The sequence below is a fragment of the Dermacentor albipictus genome, unplaced genomic scaffold (assembly GCF_038994185.2).
Source record: "Dermacentor albipictus isolate Rhodes 1998 colony unplaced genomic scaffold, USDA_Dalb.pri_finalv2 scaffold_16, whole genome shotgun sequence".
In the NCBI taxonomy this organism is placed as follows: Eukaryota; Metazoa; Arthropoda; class Arachnida; order Ixodida; family Ixodidae; genus Dermacentor; species Dermacentor albipictus.
This window is the reverse complement of record NW_027225570.1, coordinates 6,352,490-6,370,488: the sequence shown is the minus strand read 5'-3', so window position 1 is coordinate 6,370,488 and position 17,999 is coordinate 6,352,490. Positions and strand designations below refer to the sequence as shown.

The 17,999-nt window shown below is 50.3% G+C and overlaps 1 protein-coding gene and 1 pseudogene across 2 annotated transcripts in view; one reads left to right on the top strand and one right to left on the bottom strand.

Annotated features, from left to right (window-relative positions):
* LOC139051920 (mucin-19-like) overlaps positions 1-17,999 on the top strand; it is a 132,859-nt gene that overhangs the window by 94,108 nt on the left and 20,752 nt on the right. For both annotated transcript variants that reach the window (XM_070528949.1, XM_070528948.1), the window contains exon 9: positions 6,584-6,938. In XM_070528949.1, the coding sequence (XP_070385050.1) occupies positions 6,584-6,938 (355 nt within the window). The remainder of the gene's footprint in view (positions 1-6,583; positions 6,939-17,999) is intronic.
* LOC139051936 (uncharacterized) lies at positions 4,872-5,763 on the bottom strand (annotated as a pseudogene).

Genomic DNA, 17,999 nt, shown 5'->3' with positions numbered 1-17,999 from the left:
CTGCAGGTGCCAGGAGATCTCGGTTGTGGTGAGGCTGAAATGAACAATTTCACAGTTGGCATGAAATAAGTTGCCGCCTTGTTTCAGTTTGAATACTGGCATTCACAGACGATACGTCGAAGCATCTGAAACTTGCTGCATGCGTCCTGGGCTATAACACTTACTTGTCAGGTCTATGTGCCGAAGTCGCATAGTTATGGAAAAGTTAGGAGAATTGCTGTAATTCTAAATGTAAAAAAAAAAAACAAGACAGCCAGCTTGTGACAAATGTCGCTGCCCTATTTACAACTCAGTGAAGCAAAAGCCATGGTCTAAACAGCGCAGCATATTGCAATGTCTGTGCCTCAGCCTGCAATATACGCACAGTAAATAAGACATTTTTTCCAAGTTGCAATTGCATTCTCCACATTTTGTGCAGTGAAAAAGGCGAAGAATCCTCCTTTGTACAAGTGAACACCTGCCTGACGGTTTGCAGCAAAATGTGTTTGCTGCAAACTCTCTTCTCTTCTGTGTGTCTCGTCAAAATATTGCGCAATCCAACCTCTGATATGCTATACCAACACGCCCAGTCGTCAACCTTGGGTTTGCTCGCAACTCACACGAGGGCCTGCAGAAACCATGTCTATAGGGCATGGGAGACTCTGTGGGAACATTCTGATCTTTCCTGGAATTTCGCTTTCTACATGCGCAGAGACAACAATGCATAGAAATACAGTACCTCTATAGCTGAACTTGCCGAGCCGCCATAGTCCCCGCTGCAAAATCGGTGGTTTGGCTCCGGAACAGCATCCAGGAACCGCATTGCGGCCAAGAAAATCCACTTGCCAGTATACACCTCGCTTGCAGGCTGGCCGCTCGTTGTCGTGCGGACTTTCTCCTTTCTGTAGGTTCGCCTTTTATTGGCGAAGATGCCCTTCAGCACATCTTCAAAAATGCGTCACCAATCAGTAAAGGACATTGTTTGCATGCCTTTTTTTCGAGACTCAGTCGCGTGCCCTGTCGCGATCGGGCGCACAGAGCAAGCGCGGTGATGAAGGTGTGTGGCGCTTCGACGTGACGTGGCATAAACATATAATTCGCCCCACTTGTGAAACGAAGCCCGAACACACAAGGCAAGTAAAAAAGAAAAGGAAAGGAGCTCGGGATTGAGTAAATGTTGACCTCAGAACTGTTTAATCGGGAAGGAAAATGCAGTTGCCATGTTCTTCTATTCGTTCGTGATCAAATATTTCAGTAGCGAGAGTTGCTGGCGTGTACTTTGTGGCCACTGGAATCGCCAAGCCCGTCCCGGAACCGCTGTACAGATATGCGGATTTCCTTTCTTGATCAGTCGTCTGGGAGCGCTGAAATAGTGGTGCTATCACGCGGTATGTTTCGCCGGCTTTTTTTAAAGGCAATTACAAGAAGCTCCATCAATGGTACCTAGTTGCTAACACTTCAGTCGACCATTTTTAAATGTGAACTACAACTTCCGTATTGACACTTTCATGGCAAAGGCAATATTTAAGATGTTTGGCAATTACTTTATACTAGCTGATTTTGTAAATAAAAAAATATACCGCGATACTCGACACCACTGAGTTGGTTTGAGCCTCTTAGCACACTTCGCCTTTTAAACATTAGCTACTTTTAGCTTGGACACCCTGTATAAAAATGATTGAGTATAAAAGGGACTGCGTGTGGGCAAACAAAATTAAAAACAGACAAGGTGAGGAGGGAACTCTGTAAAACCACCAGGCATTCACGAACGCCGCACGTATGCAATCTTTTAAGTAGTGCTCCCACCAATTCACGTGTAAGTTGCTGCCTGTGCGCGAACGCAATGTCAGTGGCTCGAAAAAATCGGCGTGCAGCCACACTCAACGTAGTGTTATGACATATAGGAAGAAGCAAGGCCTTTCAATGACAAATGACACTCTCGCGAACTCACATTATGAATAAGTAAAGACTGCCTTGTCGCAGAAAGAACTTACCCACTTCATACGGTCCCTTTTCCGAGTAGTTCTCGTTCATCTCTCCAGCTACCTTATTCCACAGGTAACGCTTTTTCGCGTTGTCATTGTAATCATTCCGGATCGAGTCCCACAAAGCTGGGAACTGCTCAACCAGGGACACAAAATAAAAAACCTCGTCGTCACTCCGAGCACATGCTGTTTAAAAATATACCTCCTGGACGCACGTGTAGGCGGAACGGCGGACATGAAACAACGGCTTTTACTGAGCCGCAAACTAGATTTCATTTGGCTGAAGACACACTGTTGCTGGACAACATTCGTTGGCTACGCCGAAATCGCTGCGGTCATGCGGACCGCCGCCAAAACGGAAGCGGGAAAAGCCTCGGCGATTTGTTGGACCGCGAGGGCCGCGGTCTTGCGCGGGCTAACGACGGTACGCACGAACTGGTGACGTCCTATCACGTGATGCGCGGACCGCGGTCCAAAAAGAGTAATTTGGTCCGTCGTGTGGATCCGCCTTTATTGGACCGCGAGGGCCGCAGTCCTGCGCGGGCCAACGGCGGTACGCACGAACTGGTGACGTCCTATCACGTGATGCACGGACCGCGGTCCAAAAGAGCAATTTGGTCCGTCGTGTGGATCGGCCTTAATGAGCGTCCACAGCACACTGCCATCCGTGCCATACCATTTCACGAACAGCACTGAGAACTGGATCTTTCACAGTTTCACGCTCGATATCTTTCGCAGTTATGGGGAGTTTTTTGACAGGCGAAAAATAAAAGATTTCTTCTGCCTCGTCACTGGCTTCCGGCAGTGGAAGGCGTGATAATCCATCTGCATTGGCTATCTTTGTTCCTGGTTTGTGAAAAATACGAAAGCTGTAGTTAGCAAGAAAAATTCCCCAGCGATGCACACGAGCTGCAGCTACTGCATTTGTGTGGTGCTTTACCTCAAATGTGACTGTGAGCGACTGGTGATCAGTGATTACACTGAAAGTACGCCCGTACAGATATTTATGAAATTTCTTCACTCCAAAAACAACTGCAAGCGCTTCTTTTTCCACTTGCGCGTAGTTACGCTCAGCAGGCGTCATTGTCTGCGATGCAAACGCGATCGGTCGCTCTGCGCCCTCAACCACGTGCGACAGCACTGCGCCTAAGCCGTAAGCAGAAGCATCACATGCCAGCTGTATTTCCTTCGTTACACCATACAGTTCCAAGACCGTGTCTTCACTGATGAAATTCTTACAGCGACTGAAACATGCGTCACACTGGCTCGACCATTTCCATGTGCTGCCCTTGCGCAACATTCGGTGGAAAGGTTCTAGCACATTTGCTAGGTCAGGCAAAAATTTGGCGTAGTAGTTTACTCGGCCCAAAAATGCCTTTAGTTGAGTCACATTACTTGGTTTTGGCGCTTCTCGAATCGCCTTTACTTTTCCCGCTGCTGGGTGTTCGCCATGCTTGTCTAGCTCGTGCCCCAAGTAACAAACATTTTCTTGGAAAAATTTGCATTTCCCTGCGTTTACACGAATGCCGTGCTTACTGAGAGCTTGTAGCACTTGCTGGGAACGGTGATAGCACTCTCTCAGGTTTTTACCTGATATTAACACATCGTCCAGGTAACAGACTGTCCCAGGGATGTTTCGTAAAACCTGGTCCATCACGGCCTGAAACATTGCGGGTGCGCTTGCACTCCGTACGGCAATCACCGGAACCTGAAAAGTCCCATGTGCGTATTCACCGTGAGCAGTAGCTGTGCCTGCTCATCCAGCTCAAGTTGCACCCGCCGTGGTTGCTCAGTGGCTATGGTGTTAGGCTGCTGAGCACGAGGTCGCGGGATCGAATCCTGGCCACGGCGGCCGCATTTCGATGGGGGCGAAATGCGAAAACACCCGTGTACTTAGATTTAGGTGCACGTTAAAGAATGCCATGTGGTCGAAATTTCCGGAGTCCCCCACTACGGCGTGCCTCATAATCAGAAAGTGGTTTTGGCACGTAAAACCCCATAATTTAATTTTTTAATCCAGCTCAAGCTGTAGATGAGTCTTCGACAAATCTAGTAAGGTGAACTCGGTTCCTCCAACCAGTGACGCGAATACGTCTTCTGGCAGAGGCAGTGGATAGTGGTCAAGTTCAATATCCTGATTGACCATGACTCTGAATCCCCACATATCCTAATTTCTTTTCCTGTTTTCTTTGGCACGATAACTAGTGGTGTAGCCCAATCACTGTGCCTGACTCTGTACACCACACCAGCTTTCTCAAGGTCACGCAATTCATTCTCCACTTGCTCGCGCAAAGCATATGGTACTGGTCTCGCCTTACAAAAAGTTGGATGCACATTGGTTTTCATTCGGATACTACCAGTGAATCGTTTGATAGAACCACAGCCTGGCAGAAACACATCACCGTACAACTGTTTCAACTTCTTTTCAGCTTCCGCTGCTACAATCTGCCTGCCCTCCTGTACGTTATCTACGTCACGTGGGAACTGCTGAACAGCGTTCTGCAGGTCAACTTTTAGTTTAGTCATCCAATCGCGACCTAAAAGCGTCGGCATGCGGCCTTCGTTTTCTTGCTTTGCAACTATCAGAGGCAGATCGTAGCTTCGGTTCTGATAAGATACATTGACGTTTGCTACGGCTTTCACTTTGAGTGCAGTGCCATTATACACACCTAGACGAACGTCGTCTTTGGAACATGGGTAGTTTGGAAAATTTTCATCAAAGCCTCTTTCGGACATTATGGTCACAGCTGCTCCCTTGTCTAGTTCCATCGGAATCTCCTTCCCGTTTACTTTTACTTTAAGCACAGTAGGTGGAGAGCTATGAACTTGGTTAGTCGTACTAACAGTAAGCAAGTCTGTTGACGGCAAGGTCTCCTCGACTTTGTGCACGACCTTAGTTTTGCACATTTTCGCTATATACCCTGGCTTCGAGCATTTGAAGCAGGTACTTTTGAGAAAAGGACAACGCACTGGCTCGTGCAGTCCGCCGCATCTATGACGGGCGCGAATATAGCCTTTCCCACATTGCTTCCTTGGACCGTTTTGGGGGGCACGCTGCTCGTTGCTAGCGGTCTTCGTCGCGTGTCGCCTGCCTTGCGTGGTGGGCTCCCGATGTCAGTAAACGTCGGCAGGACTGGCGGTTGACCCCTGCGGTAGCATTTCTCGGGTGTCTTTCTGGGCCGTTTCGAAGGCGGTGGCAATTTTGCATACACGCTCCCAGGTGACTTCGTCGTCTGACAGAGCAAGAAGACGGCATCGAATCGAATCCGTCCTGATTCCAGCAATCAGTTGATCCTGGAGCGCTTCTTTCAAAAAGCTTCCAAACGAGCACGTCGCATCCAGTCTTTTCAGCTCGACGATGAACTGTTTTAGGCTTTCATCCGGCCCTTGCTTTCGCGGGTAAAAGTGATACCGTTCGGTAACCACTGACCATTTTGGAGCATAGTGCTTTCGGAGAGCTTCTGTAGCTTCTTCGTACTTTCGTTGGTTTCTTCGGCAGCAGCAGGCTACGCAGAGTCACGTAAGCCCTTTCACCCAGGATTGTTAAGAAGACTTGTAACTTCTTACTTGCGTCTATTCCATTGGCGGTTGCATACAGGTCGTACCTTTCCAGGTAGACTTCGATATTTCCAGAGTCTGGGCAGACCTTGGCCAAAGATTGCAGGGTGGCGGTCATCAATGATGTCCTCGCTTGCCGTGGCGTCGTTGCCGTTTCCTCAGGCTTGGTCATTGCCTCTGCCCGAGCGATCCCATCCTCGTCGCCATGTTTGCCACAGACGCCATGAAGTCAAGCATTTATTCGGACAGCAATATGAACAAAACAGCAACGGTTCAGTGGCTTCGTCTTATAAAGGGAGCACGGGTGCAGCCGAGGCATGCAATTGGCTAGCGATACAATAGCACATGTGAACAGTGACCGCGTGCATCAGATGCACAGCGCAGAGTGACAAGAGACACTACGCTTGCTAAACGTTGCACAGATACGTGAGACGATGCCTACTATAGTGCAACACCGGCCTGGCCCTCGGCGGATGTGAAGCAGGCGTTAAGCATTGCCCATACGTGGGCGATTCCGAAGATAGTGCAATACCGGCCCGACCCGCGGCGGAAGTGAAGCATGGGCTGATCCCAAATGTAGTGCAATACCGGCCCTAACCACGGCGGAGGTGAAGCAGGCGTTATGCCCTCCCCATACGTGCACCGATCCCAAATAGTGCTATACCGGCCCGACCCATGGCGGAGGTGCAGTTCGTCATTAAGCGGCTCACATACAGGGCTTCGCTAGTCATCCTTCTTCACAGTGTGGAAGGGCACTTTTTTTCGCTTTAATACATTAGTGGAGAGCTGGAGGGGTGCGGCGAAAGTACGTCTTGCGTTGAAAAGTATACCGAGGGTTAGCCACTGAATTATAGTCTGTAGGTGTTCTAGACCTTGTACGCGGTAATATAGTTTGTCATTGCGTGCATTTCGAGCCTCCCGTCATAAAGAAATCTTGCGTGTGCCACTGGTGCAGTTTGAGGTTACGTGCCCCCACTTTTTGGAATTTCAGGTTTTTTCTCTAACTGCTAAACTTTTGCCTTGAGAAATTGTCGCGTAGGCTCTGCTTTGGCATCGTACAGGTTCAACCCGGGCCATCAGGCGGTGTACGTGCCGTTCGGCATCGTGAACACATCCGTGCCGGGCAACGGCACCGTGTTCGCCTTCGAGCTGTCCCGCATGGCGACTCGGCTGTACGCCGCCTTGGTGCCCGTTTTGTTCGAGGACGGTGCGGCGGATGAGAGCGCCCTGCTACGTTTCACCGACCATGCAGTGCGCACGCTTGACGGGCTCCTCGACTGCCTGGTGCGCGACTACCGCAACATGCCCCTGGCGCTGCACGCAGCTGGTGACGAAGGTGTCGTCGATCCCGACCGCGCCCGCTACGCGCTGCTCGCACACACTGCCGCCGTCGTGTTGGCCCACGCGGCATTCAAGGTATGAGGCAAGCTCTGTAGTGTAGCGGCGTCAGTACGAGGCCGACCGAGGGAAGGGCTACGGCGCGGGCATAACGGCCGGGGCACTGCAGAAGAAAGGACGGCGGCTCTTCACGAGGATCAAACGAAGACTGAGTTTATAGACTGAGCTTCGCTAAAGAAAGGGGAACACCACGGGGTACACTTGCAGCGTTGTGCGCGGTGTGGCGCTAGCGGTAACAGCCATTAAGAACTCGAAACCGAGGACATCGCATCACCTGTGCCTTAAAAGGAAATGGGCCACTCGCTCTCCTCGCGCAATGCGAGAGTAAAGAAAGAAAATGAAATGTCTTACAGAAGAAAAAAACTGCAGGCAGCCATACAAAGGATAAATTTTGCAGATGGTATAACTTATGGACACGTAGCACTTACACATTATTAGCGGGCATTGGACAAATGGACAGACAGAAGCATTGAAAATTGTCTAACACTATGTGCAATGTCAGTTAACTTGAAAATAAGTTGTCGCTGTATGTAAGCATGTAAGCACTGTCACACTCAAGTGCTAGGTGGATGAAACCATTTCTAGACATTACAAAATTGAGGTACATGTACCTATGACGGACTTTTTTTTTTCGAAAGCAGACATATCTTTGGTTGCCCTTATGATTTTTTTTCGAACAAAGAAATGAACCCAATGAAAACATTGCACGCCACACTTCTACATAAAGGCAAAGTGAAGTAACGCACTTGTACCCGTCTTGAAACCATGACGCAAGTTATGGGTAGTGGCTACAGTGACTCCTTTTGGCTAAGTTTTCAAGAAAATGTTGTCGTGACGGGTATTTCACATGTTTTAACGCATTACAACGCTTGCCGTTTTCAAGCTCGAAAGTATTGCGACCTATCCTACGGTGGACCTTGAATGGACCAGAGTATTTAGGTCCAGACTTACTCGAGTTAAGTACTCACTCGTGAAGTGCTGGTTGAAAGTAATTTCGCTGCGCAACGACTGTCTATGTACGTTCAGCCATCTTGGACGTAAGCGCTAAATTCGCATGCAACCACATGCCTAATAGATTGCAAGCTGTACTCAGTATCTTGAACCACAAGAAAAGATTGTCCTTCCTTTAGACGTTTTCTGAGAGGCCCTACCAAATCAGCATAATGCGCGACGAATTTTGCGTATTATCCATTGAGACCAAGAAATTAATGCAACGACTCCTCGGTCAGTTGGCTACGGTGAATCGGCAACTGAGTTTGTTTTCCAACGGCGAAATGCCGTTTGCACTGAACCTGCGTCCAAGAAAATTGGGCTCTGGGATACTGAATACACACTTTGCAGTTTCATGCCTGCAGCTGAGATTTGGAAAGAATAGTTTGCAGATTTTTATCACGCTCGAATTGTGTGCAGCCCCAAATGAAAACATCTAGGTAGCACAAGGTACTTGGACGGTCCTTTAAAACAGCTGTCATGATCTGCTGCAAAGCGGATGGCGTGATGCTAAACCGAAACGCACACGCTTGAAGCGGAAAAGACCGTCATGTGTGACAAAAGTAGCAAGCTCACGGCTTTTCTTATATAACAGAGCCTGATTTAACTGATCTAACTGGAAACAGTGGCATCAGCAAGTCGATGCAAAAGTTCATCAGTTCTCAGTAGCGGAAAGCCAGTGGTCACGATGGCATTGGTGTGTTCTTGGAGATCGACGCAAAGTCGAAGGGAGTTCTATTTCTTACAAACCACGACGAGCGGGTAAATCCGCTCGCACCCTGACACACGTTCGATGATATTGACACGTGAACTCGTTTATCGTTTACGGGTTAGCACTTTTACCATCTAAGAGGTCTTATCGCTCAGCGGAGGACGCGCCTACATGTTTCGGAAGTTTCTAGAATGTTATCGATGCTTCTATCCACTGACTGTTGTCACCGAACCTTGTGTAATCTGATTTCACTTATGCGCGACGCGAATGGTGTAGAACTTTGTGGAAGGAACGCGGGTCCCAGCGATTACTCGGGAATGTTCGACGAGTGATGTATAAAAGCCGACGCACTTGACATGCTGATCAGATTTCGACTATCGCCGACTGTGTTCGCCGCTGTCGCCGTTCTTTGAGCTTAGTCTGTTTTTCCGGGCGCAGGTTCGCCCCAAAAAGTTAGTTTCGTCTTTCACAGTATTCCTACTGTGTTCTTTACAGTCACTATCAACTTACAATATCCGCTGATTCCAGAGGGTGCAGTTCGGCGGAGACTAGCTCACGGTAGAGGGCGTAGTTTCGCTGAGACTGGTTGCACTGAAGCTCGAAGACGAAGGTCGTGGATGAAGCTCTTCACAAGTCCCAGTTGTCCTGGGAACGGATTAGAGAATTCTGCTTGAGCGTTGTGTGGTACAGTCGATGACTGGACAGCCAGATCAGGTGGAGTTCCTGACACTTTATCACAGGTGATTGATGATCCTTGAATATTGATGTCGACGGCTTGAATAGCATCCAAACCCAAAGCGCCCTGGTTCGTGACGTGAAATGTTACTACTGCAGACTTGTTGCGGTTCTTGACAACCAAGGAGAATTGCCCAGAGTGTATTATTTCTTGCTGAGAGTAGTTCTTGTGTAGAAGACTCGAATCAGACAATGGGAAACCCTTGAAGTGTTCTTCGCACCTAGCGCTGTTCATCAGAGAAACCATGTGCACCCGCCGTGGTTGCTCAGTGGCTATGGTGTTGGGCTGCTGAGCACGAGGTCGCGGGATCGAATCCCGGCCACGGCGGCCGCATTCCGATGGGGGCGGAATGCGAAAATGCCCGTGTGCTTAGATTTAGGTACACGTTAAAGAACCCCAGGTAGTCGAAATTTCCGGAGTCCTCCACTACGGCGTGCCTCATAATCAGAAAGTTGTTGTGACACGTAAAACCCCATAATTTTTTTTATCAGAGAAACCGTAGCTCCGGTATCCACGAGCAACTTCAGTGAATTGGTTGCAATAAGGAATTCATCGTATATTATTACCGAACGGGAATTCGGTGCTTGTATTGTTAGCATGGACGAGACTGCACTTGCTAATTCTGTTTCCGCCGAAGAGAAAACGAGCCGAGCTCGTGCCGCAGACACTCGGTGCATTCGGTTCCGTGAATTGCAAACTGCAGCACAATATCCCACTTTTTTGCATGCGCTGCAGGTAGCATGCTTGGCCGAGCAGCCTTGATCAGATTCTATATGGTGAGTTGATCCACACCAGTAGCAATGCACTGTGGCGTTTTGACTGGCTTCGCCAAATTCGTGCTTGGCGCCATGTTGGTCGCCTTCCTGCTGTGTTAGTTAGTGCTCAACAACATGGCTTCCCGCGTTGTGTGCAGCCCGTCGGCTCGAGAAAAAAGGTTAGCCGGGACGCATTTTTGCAATTGCTAGTAGATACAGAGGGACGGGGGTTCCTCGCGGCACTCGACGTTTCTGCTCAGGCGCGAGTAAGGGCGAGTGTGAGAGAAAATCTAAGGGTTTTTGCTCCTTCAATATGTGACTCTGCCTAGGCATTACGGAGGAGGTTCCTTAGCGCGTGTTGTATGCGTTTATACCCTAGAAATGCCGCCATTGCGGAGCAGGGTCGAGTTTGTTTACGCTCCGCCGCTGGCTGCCCTCGTGGTGAGACAGTAGGCACGGACGCCCCATTTGGTGATCGCTGTGTCTGAAAGGCCAAGGTTCTGACTGGTGTTGTATACCTTGCGGGTCACTTGATCGCTGTGTCAAAGGAAGCAACGCACTTCGACCAGCGTCCTCCGCGAAGCGACGGCTCGTTGGCGAGCCTTGACACCATGTACGACCAATCCTGATTCTTTAAGTAGGTCAAGGACTTCATGCTTGTGGAAGTTACCCGCCAACTTTCTTTAGTCCCCTTCACTCAGGAGCCCACCTACCGTCTTCCAAATACCCTCCGCATCCCCATTTCCGAAGAGGTCACTCAAGTAGTCCCTTCTGCAAACCACAAGCTGCCTGCAGCCGCGAAACATTACTCTGCGCTGGGAGTGCAGCCTGACGCCACGCCTCTCACCTATGCGCACCCAGTCCTGCCTGTGGCCTCGCCTCTTACGAATGCGAGGGCAGCACGGAGGCCACCGCCGGCTCCTTTCTCGACCCAGTCCCAACGGGTGTCCATGCTGCAGCTTGGACCTCACCGAGAGCTAATAATTGGAGGACGCCTGACAATCGTCCCATATGTTATTCCTGCTCAACTCCCAGACACGTCGCGTGAGATTGCCGCCGTCGCCCTCAAGCTTTTAGCGATGCCTCTCGGTCGCTCCAGTAGGGCAGCAAGCCCTTCTGCCAATACGCCGCTCCTTCCTCCCAACCGTATGCTTCCTCGCAACCTCGCAGAGATTTCGTCGCGTCGCTCGCCATTCCCTCACCGACGCTCTTCCCAATGCGTCGGCGACCCGCACCATCCGACCAGGGAAACTGAACGTCGCAGTTCAAGATGCAAGAACTTCGCCCCGTTCAAAGTGTCAAAGTCCACGCGCGTCTCCTGCTAATGCGGTGAAAATTTCTGTAGAAGGCGTGCTTTCGCTCTTGTGTACAATGGCGCAACCATTTTTGTGATAGCCGCCAAAGCGCGCCTTTCACTGCGTAAAGTGACCACGCCGTTTTCTGGACTGTCGCTTCGTACGGCAAGCTTGCAGCACGTAACTCGGCACGCAGCCTGTACTGTACGTGTGCCAGGCACGTACCCAGGGGAGGCATCCCGTAGGGGCCCAGCTCCCCCTCCCCTCCCGAGAATTTAGGCAGCATAACCCCCCCCCCCCCCGCCATCACTCCTCACACACAGTCAATCTTGAGACCCGACGGCTATTCGGCGGTGAACATTTTGCTGCATTTTTCACTCCTTTTGGATGGCTGTAGTTATCGGCTTCTCCTGGGATGCGAAGGCCAGTTTTCTCGTCGATTCGGTGCCCGTTCGATTAACTCCATATATGCGTCTAGTTGTGACCATCTATTGCAACAGTCACGTGCATCGCTGTTGCTTTGCTAGTTCCACCTTCTGCGTTCAGACTGATCCAGGGACCAGGAAAGGGATTCGGTTCGTAGTCAATTGGTCTGTGTGCTCGTGGAACGAGTTCCGGCCAGAGAATAGGCCAGTTGCGTTTAAGTTTTTCGTTTGCTTCTTTCTTTTCGCGAGTGACGGCGCCTGCGAGGCTGGCAGATTATCGGAACCATATACCCGCGATATCGGTTAGATATGGTGGAAAATAAAATCATGCGAGACAGCGTCCATCATCAAACCCTGCAATAACCGTTAAACTTAGAAGCAATATGACTGTCACTCATTTCCTTGTCTGGTTTTTCCCTAATCGTACAGCACTTTTCTCGCAAAATTGGCCACTGGAAACAAGAGATGCAAGGAGTTAAGAAATTAAGCGATCTTCTAAGGAAGAGAGCCAACGCAACAGCCAAACTGGAAGGAAAAGCGAAAATTAAGAAAACTGAACAGTTGTTTGTGAAAATATTTATGGACCAATATATTTTTCATTTCTTTCTTGAACGGGGAGGTTAAAACAAAATTGCTGGAGTGAAGGGAGCGCCCGTCAAGTGAAGCCATCTTGCGAGGGGCAGAAGAACGCCAGTCGGCGCCGCTTACGTGCTTGTGGCCGTCTTATCTACCCGTGCGCGGTGTTGTGCTGATCCCAAAATGTGTTAGCGCGCTCCGCTGCTTTAGGAGAGTTGACGTACAAGCAGCGGACATAGTAGCCTTACCCTTCTTGTTTAAATAAAGTTGCAGGTTAGCATTGCCTTGCTCTATAATAACGGAATATTTTATACATTACGCTAAAGGGAAACCAGTTCCGAGACCCTCCATGCAATGAAGGTACTAAAGCAACACCTGATGATAACGAAGATAATAATGAGTATTTGTTTGTTACATGTACGGCTATTTCTCTTGCTACATTTTCAGTTTTTAATTGCTTTTTGTTCTTATAGCTTTTATGATTGATCAAGTTATACACTGCATTAAAGAACGTGAAGAAACGCTAATTATTGCGCGAATTACTTGCTTTTCGGCAGTTGCATATTGACGCCAATAAAATGAAAAAATGCCCCAGTACTCGGATATCTGCGATCCGGAGGCCTCCAGCATGGCTCGCCCCATAGCCCACCGTGTAGTATCAGAACCTGAAAATCGGTTAAGCAATTAAAAATCGCTGGAAAAGTCCACAAACAGCACTGCTTGACAGGCCGCTTCTTGCCCCCCGCAAGGTGGCCGCACCGGCTTCACCCGAACCCATAGGCGGTACAGGCGACTTACACTGCAGCAGTTTTTCTTGAATGACGCTTCTACGGTTATCGGTCGAGCCGCCCGACGTAGCCACCTCTCTGCTGTGCTTATGTGGGTGTTTTTTCTGATCTTTCACGGTGGGCGCAGTACGCCTAGAGCTACAGCGTCCTGCGCTCTGCGTGGTTGTACGAGACTAGCGGTCATGCATCGTTACACAACTTCCCAAGTAACAATACGAGTCGGTTTTGACACTGAACTTGATAGAGCCGTAAGCGAGGCATCGAAAAGATTATTCCGCAAATATATTGACGCGTGCGTCTATTCTTCTATGCAGACGACAACGAAGATAGGGACATTAACAGATTTCGTCCAGTGGGTCAGTGGGATTCGGCGTGGACGAAGAAGACGTGTCTCTGGCCTGTTTTGTATTTTGAACAAGTTGTCCTGCGGCTCTTGAACGTCTCCTTGTCTACTGTCCGCGTTGTACTGCGACACTGGTGGAGGTGCTGCGTACTGACCGCGCCTGATGCTCGGGAGTCCTTCTGGGAGTCGTTCCTCTAGCCCGGACGCGTTATCACCAGTTTCCACACCCGTGCACCACTTTAGTCGTCGACTGCCAGGCCTTGCCCCGGAGTTCTCCCCTCTTCAACCACCTCTCTCTAGGAGCTCCACACTTCTCGCAATGGCCGAAACCAGCCCAACGCAAGCACCCCAAAGCAGCCGGTTTTCCAGTCCTCAGCAAGTAACCGTTCTGCATCCTCTGGTTCCCGATCGCTGTCGCGGGGCAGTCTTCGAAGACATTGAAGACTGGCTTGACAAATATGAACGCGTCGCACAGATTAATCAGTGGACTGAGCAGCAAAAGCTCTCCCACGTCTATTTCGCCTTTGACGACAGCGGCCGTACTTGGTACGAAAGCCGCGAAGCTAGCCTAACGACATGGAATGACTTTCGTCAGAAAATCGCAGATACTTTTGCGAGTGCCGACCGACGCGTCCGCACCCAGCAGATGATGGAGCTACGCGTACAACAACCTAATGAGTCGGTAACAATGTTCGCCGAGGACATGGCCCGCCTCTTTCGTAGAGCCGACCCGAACATGACTGACGAAAGAAAGTTGCGCTACCTCATGCGAGGTCTAAAAGAGAAGTTGTTCGCGGGACTTGTGCGGAATGCACCAGTCACCGTCGCTGACTTTATCAAAGAGGCTACGGCTATTGAGCGCGCCCTTCATCAGAGATGCAGACAGTACGATCGACTGTCCACGAGGACCACAATCAATGCCGCCGCAGTGACTGGCGAGTATCAGAACCCCTTGCGGGAATTGATCAGAGAACTCGTCAGAGAAGAAATTCAAAAGATTCTGACACCGACAGTGGACAGACCCGTAGCGTCAGTCACCGGAGTGGTGCGTGAAGAAATCAGGCAGGTGTTATCGGCAGCCGATCTGCAAGATCACCAGCGTCCCATGACCTACGCAGCCGCTGTCCGATGTCCAGCACCCGTTACAACCACACCGCCGTACAACCAGCCTCCGGCAGTCGCTCCTTGGTCGCCGTCGCAAGAGGAGGCTTCGAGGCGCGCACCCGGCACGCAGCTACAGTCATACCACCAGCCGCCGTTCACAGTACCTTGTCCAACACCGCTAAACGACGCTACGCGACGGCCGCAATTTCGGAGAACCCACGCATGGCGCACCGTCGATAGGCGCTCATTCTGTTTTCACTGCGGAGGCGTCGGCCACATTTCGCGTCATTGCTGGCATCGCAACACATCATTTCGACCTTTTCGTCCGTGGTCCTATGATCGACGTGCAACTGACAACTCCATGCTACGCCACGACGAAACTGCTTTTCAGGGACCTCCAATAGCGCACCCAAATGACGAATCTGTGCCGCATGTTCAGTCCGATTTCGGCCGTCGGTCGCGCTCTCCAACCGCTCCTCGTAAGATGCCTTCCCCTACTGGACGTACTTTTGCTGACCTCCGAAGACGAAGGTCGCCTAGCCCACGCCGGGGAAACTGAAGGCGGTGACCTCTGGGGGTAAGGTTGCAGGCCCACCGCAAGACAATAAAAAGCCCCCGACACTCTCGCCGCAGAACGACGTGAAGCCAATAAACCCCGACACCGAAGAAATTGTGAGCGCCGACATTGATGTTTTGGTGGATGGACAGCCGGTGACAGCGTTAGTCGACACTGGTGCCGACTTCTTTATAATGAGTCAGGAACTCGTCCTCCGTCTGTAAAAAGCAAAACGCCATGGACGGGACCCCACATAAGGACGGCAGGTGGGCAATTACTGATGCCTATTGGAAGATGTACTACTAGAATTAGCATCCGGCATTCTTCTTTCGTGGCCACTTTCATCGTTCTTCCTGTGTGCTGCAAGGATTTGATTATTGTAATGGATTTCCTTAAAGAATACGGCGCCGTAATTAACATTCCGGACCGCATGGTGACGTTTTATAAGAGCCCTGGTTTAGTCCATTGTTTAACGCCGCAACGCAACTCCTTTCGTCTAGCAGAAGACGATGTTGTCATCCCACCTCGATCATGCACCCTTGTTGCGGTAGCATGTGACACACCGTTTCATTGTGAGGGAGTTGCCGACCAAATAACCACGTTGTTGCTTACTCACGGTATCTTGGTCGCACGAGGAATCGTAAATATCACCGATGGGCGCACTAACTTGTTGCTAACCAATTTTAGCACAGAGCGACGGTACCTTCCAAAGGGCACGGCTGTGGCTTATTTTGATGGTGTTGCGGATGTTCGAGGCTGCTGTTCGCTACTCGAAGAAGCACCTAAGCAAGGCCCAGCTTCTGTACTCGACGTCAGCACTGCTTTGTCACAGCAAGAACGAGAGCGGTTTCTCACGCTATTGTCGAAGTTCAGTGACTGCTTTGCGTCGACGTCCAGCGTCGGACGGACGCCTCTAACGAAGCATCGGATAATTACAGAGGATATGGCAAGACCAATTCACCAAAATCGTTATCGTGTGTCTCCCAGAGAACGTGAAGCCATACAACAAGTCACAATAATGCTGTAATACGACGTAATTCAACCATCAACGAGTCCGCGGGCATCTCCTGTAGTTCTAGTTAAAAAAAAGACGGCAGCTTGCGTTTCTGCGTGGACTACCCAAAACTAAATCAAGTGACAAAGAAAGACGTGTATCCGATTCCCCGTATAGATGATTCACTCGACAGGCTTCGTCACGCGCGTTACTTCTCTTCAATAGGCTTAAAAAGCGGATATTGGCAAATCGAGGTAGATCCGAGAGACCGTGAAAAAACTGCTTTTGTGACGCCAGACGCCCTATACGAATTTAAAGTCTTGCCTTTCGGCTTGTGCTCTGCCCCTGCTACATTCCAACACCACATGGATACTGTGCTTTCGGGTCTGAAGTGGAAAACCTGCTTAGTGTACCTGGACGACGTCATCATGTTCTCCGCAACTTTTGAAGAACACCTCCAACGGCTTGAAGCGCTTCTGCAGTCCATCCGGTCCGCCGGCCTCACCCTGAAGCCGGAGAAGTGCCACTTTGGCTTCGGGGAACTACAGTTTCTCGGTCACGTCGTCAGCCACGCAGGTGTTCGCCCAGATCCTGAGAAAATTGCCGCGGTAGCACAGTTTCCAGTACCAATCGATAAAAAGGCTGTCAGGCGCTTTCTGGGCCTCTGTGCCTATTACCGGCGGTTTATTGTGGACTCTGCTCGCATTGCGTCGCCGTTAACTCGCCTGACGAGAGACGACGTTGCTTCTGTATAGGGCGACGAAGAACAAGGTGCATTCGCTGACTTGCGGGAACGTCTCCAGACACATCCAGTGCTTGCTCACTTTGATGAGACCGCTCCTACATTGCTCCACACTGATGCCAGCAATGTTGGCTTGGGAGCTGTTCTAGTGCAGTGGCAGGAGGGCACAGAAAGAGCACTTGCCTATGCGAGCAGAACACTCTCACGCACAGAGGCCAATTACTCCACAACTGAGACGGAATGCCTCGCCGTAGTATGGGCTGTTATGAAATTTCGCCCATATTTGTATGGCCACCACTTCACAGTTATCAGCGACCACCATTCACTGTGTTGGTTGGCAAACCTTAAAGACCCTTCGGGACGACTGGCGCGTTGGAGCCTGCGGTTGCACGAGTTTGACATGACTGTCAATTACAAGTCGCGGAAACGACATACGGATGCTGACTGCCTGTCTCGATCGCCGATAGAGTCGTCTGCTCCACCCGAAGAAGACTCGGCATTTCTTTGTGTTCTGGACACATCCACCATCGCCCAACAACAACGGGACGACCCTGAGTTGCTTGACCTCATCAATTACTTAGAGGGCAGATCTGCGAAACAGCCTAGAGTTTTCGCAAGAGGCCTGTTGTCGTTTTGTTTGCGGGCCAAAGTCCTCTACAAAAGAAACTTTCCTTCGACCGGGTCCCCCTATCTGCTCGTCATTCCTGCAGCTCTTCGTACGGAAGTACTTCAAGCCTGTCACAACGAGGTGACTTCTGGTCACTTAGGCTACACGAGAACGTTGGCCAGAGTGAAGCAGAAGTACTACTGGCCGAGACTTACCACCGTGAAACATCACGTCCGCACTTGCCTCGACTGCCAGAGGCGCAAGTGGCCTCCGTCGAAACTAGCCGGCCTCCTGCAACCCGTCCAGGTTCCTCGAAGACCATTTGACCAAATCGGAATGGATATATTGGGTCCGCTTCCTACTTCTACTGCCGGGAATCACTTTGTTATCGTAGCAACCGACTATCTCACACGTTACGCTGAAACAAAGGCAATCCAGAGAAGCACAGCGGAAGAG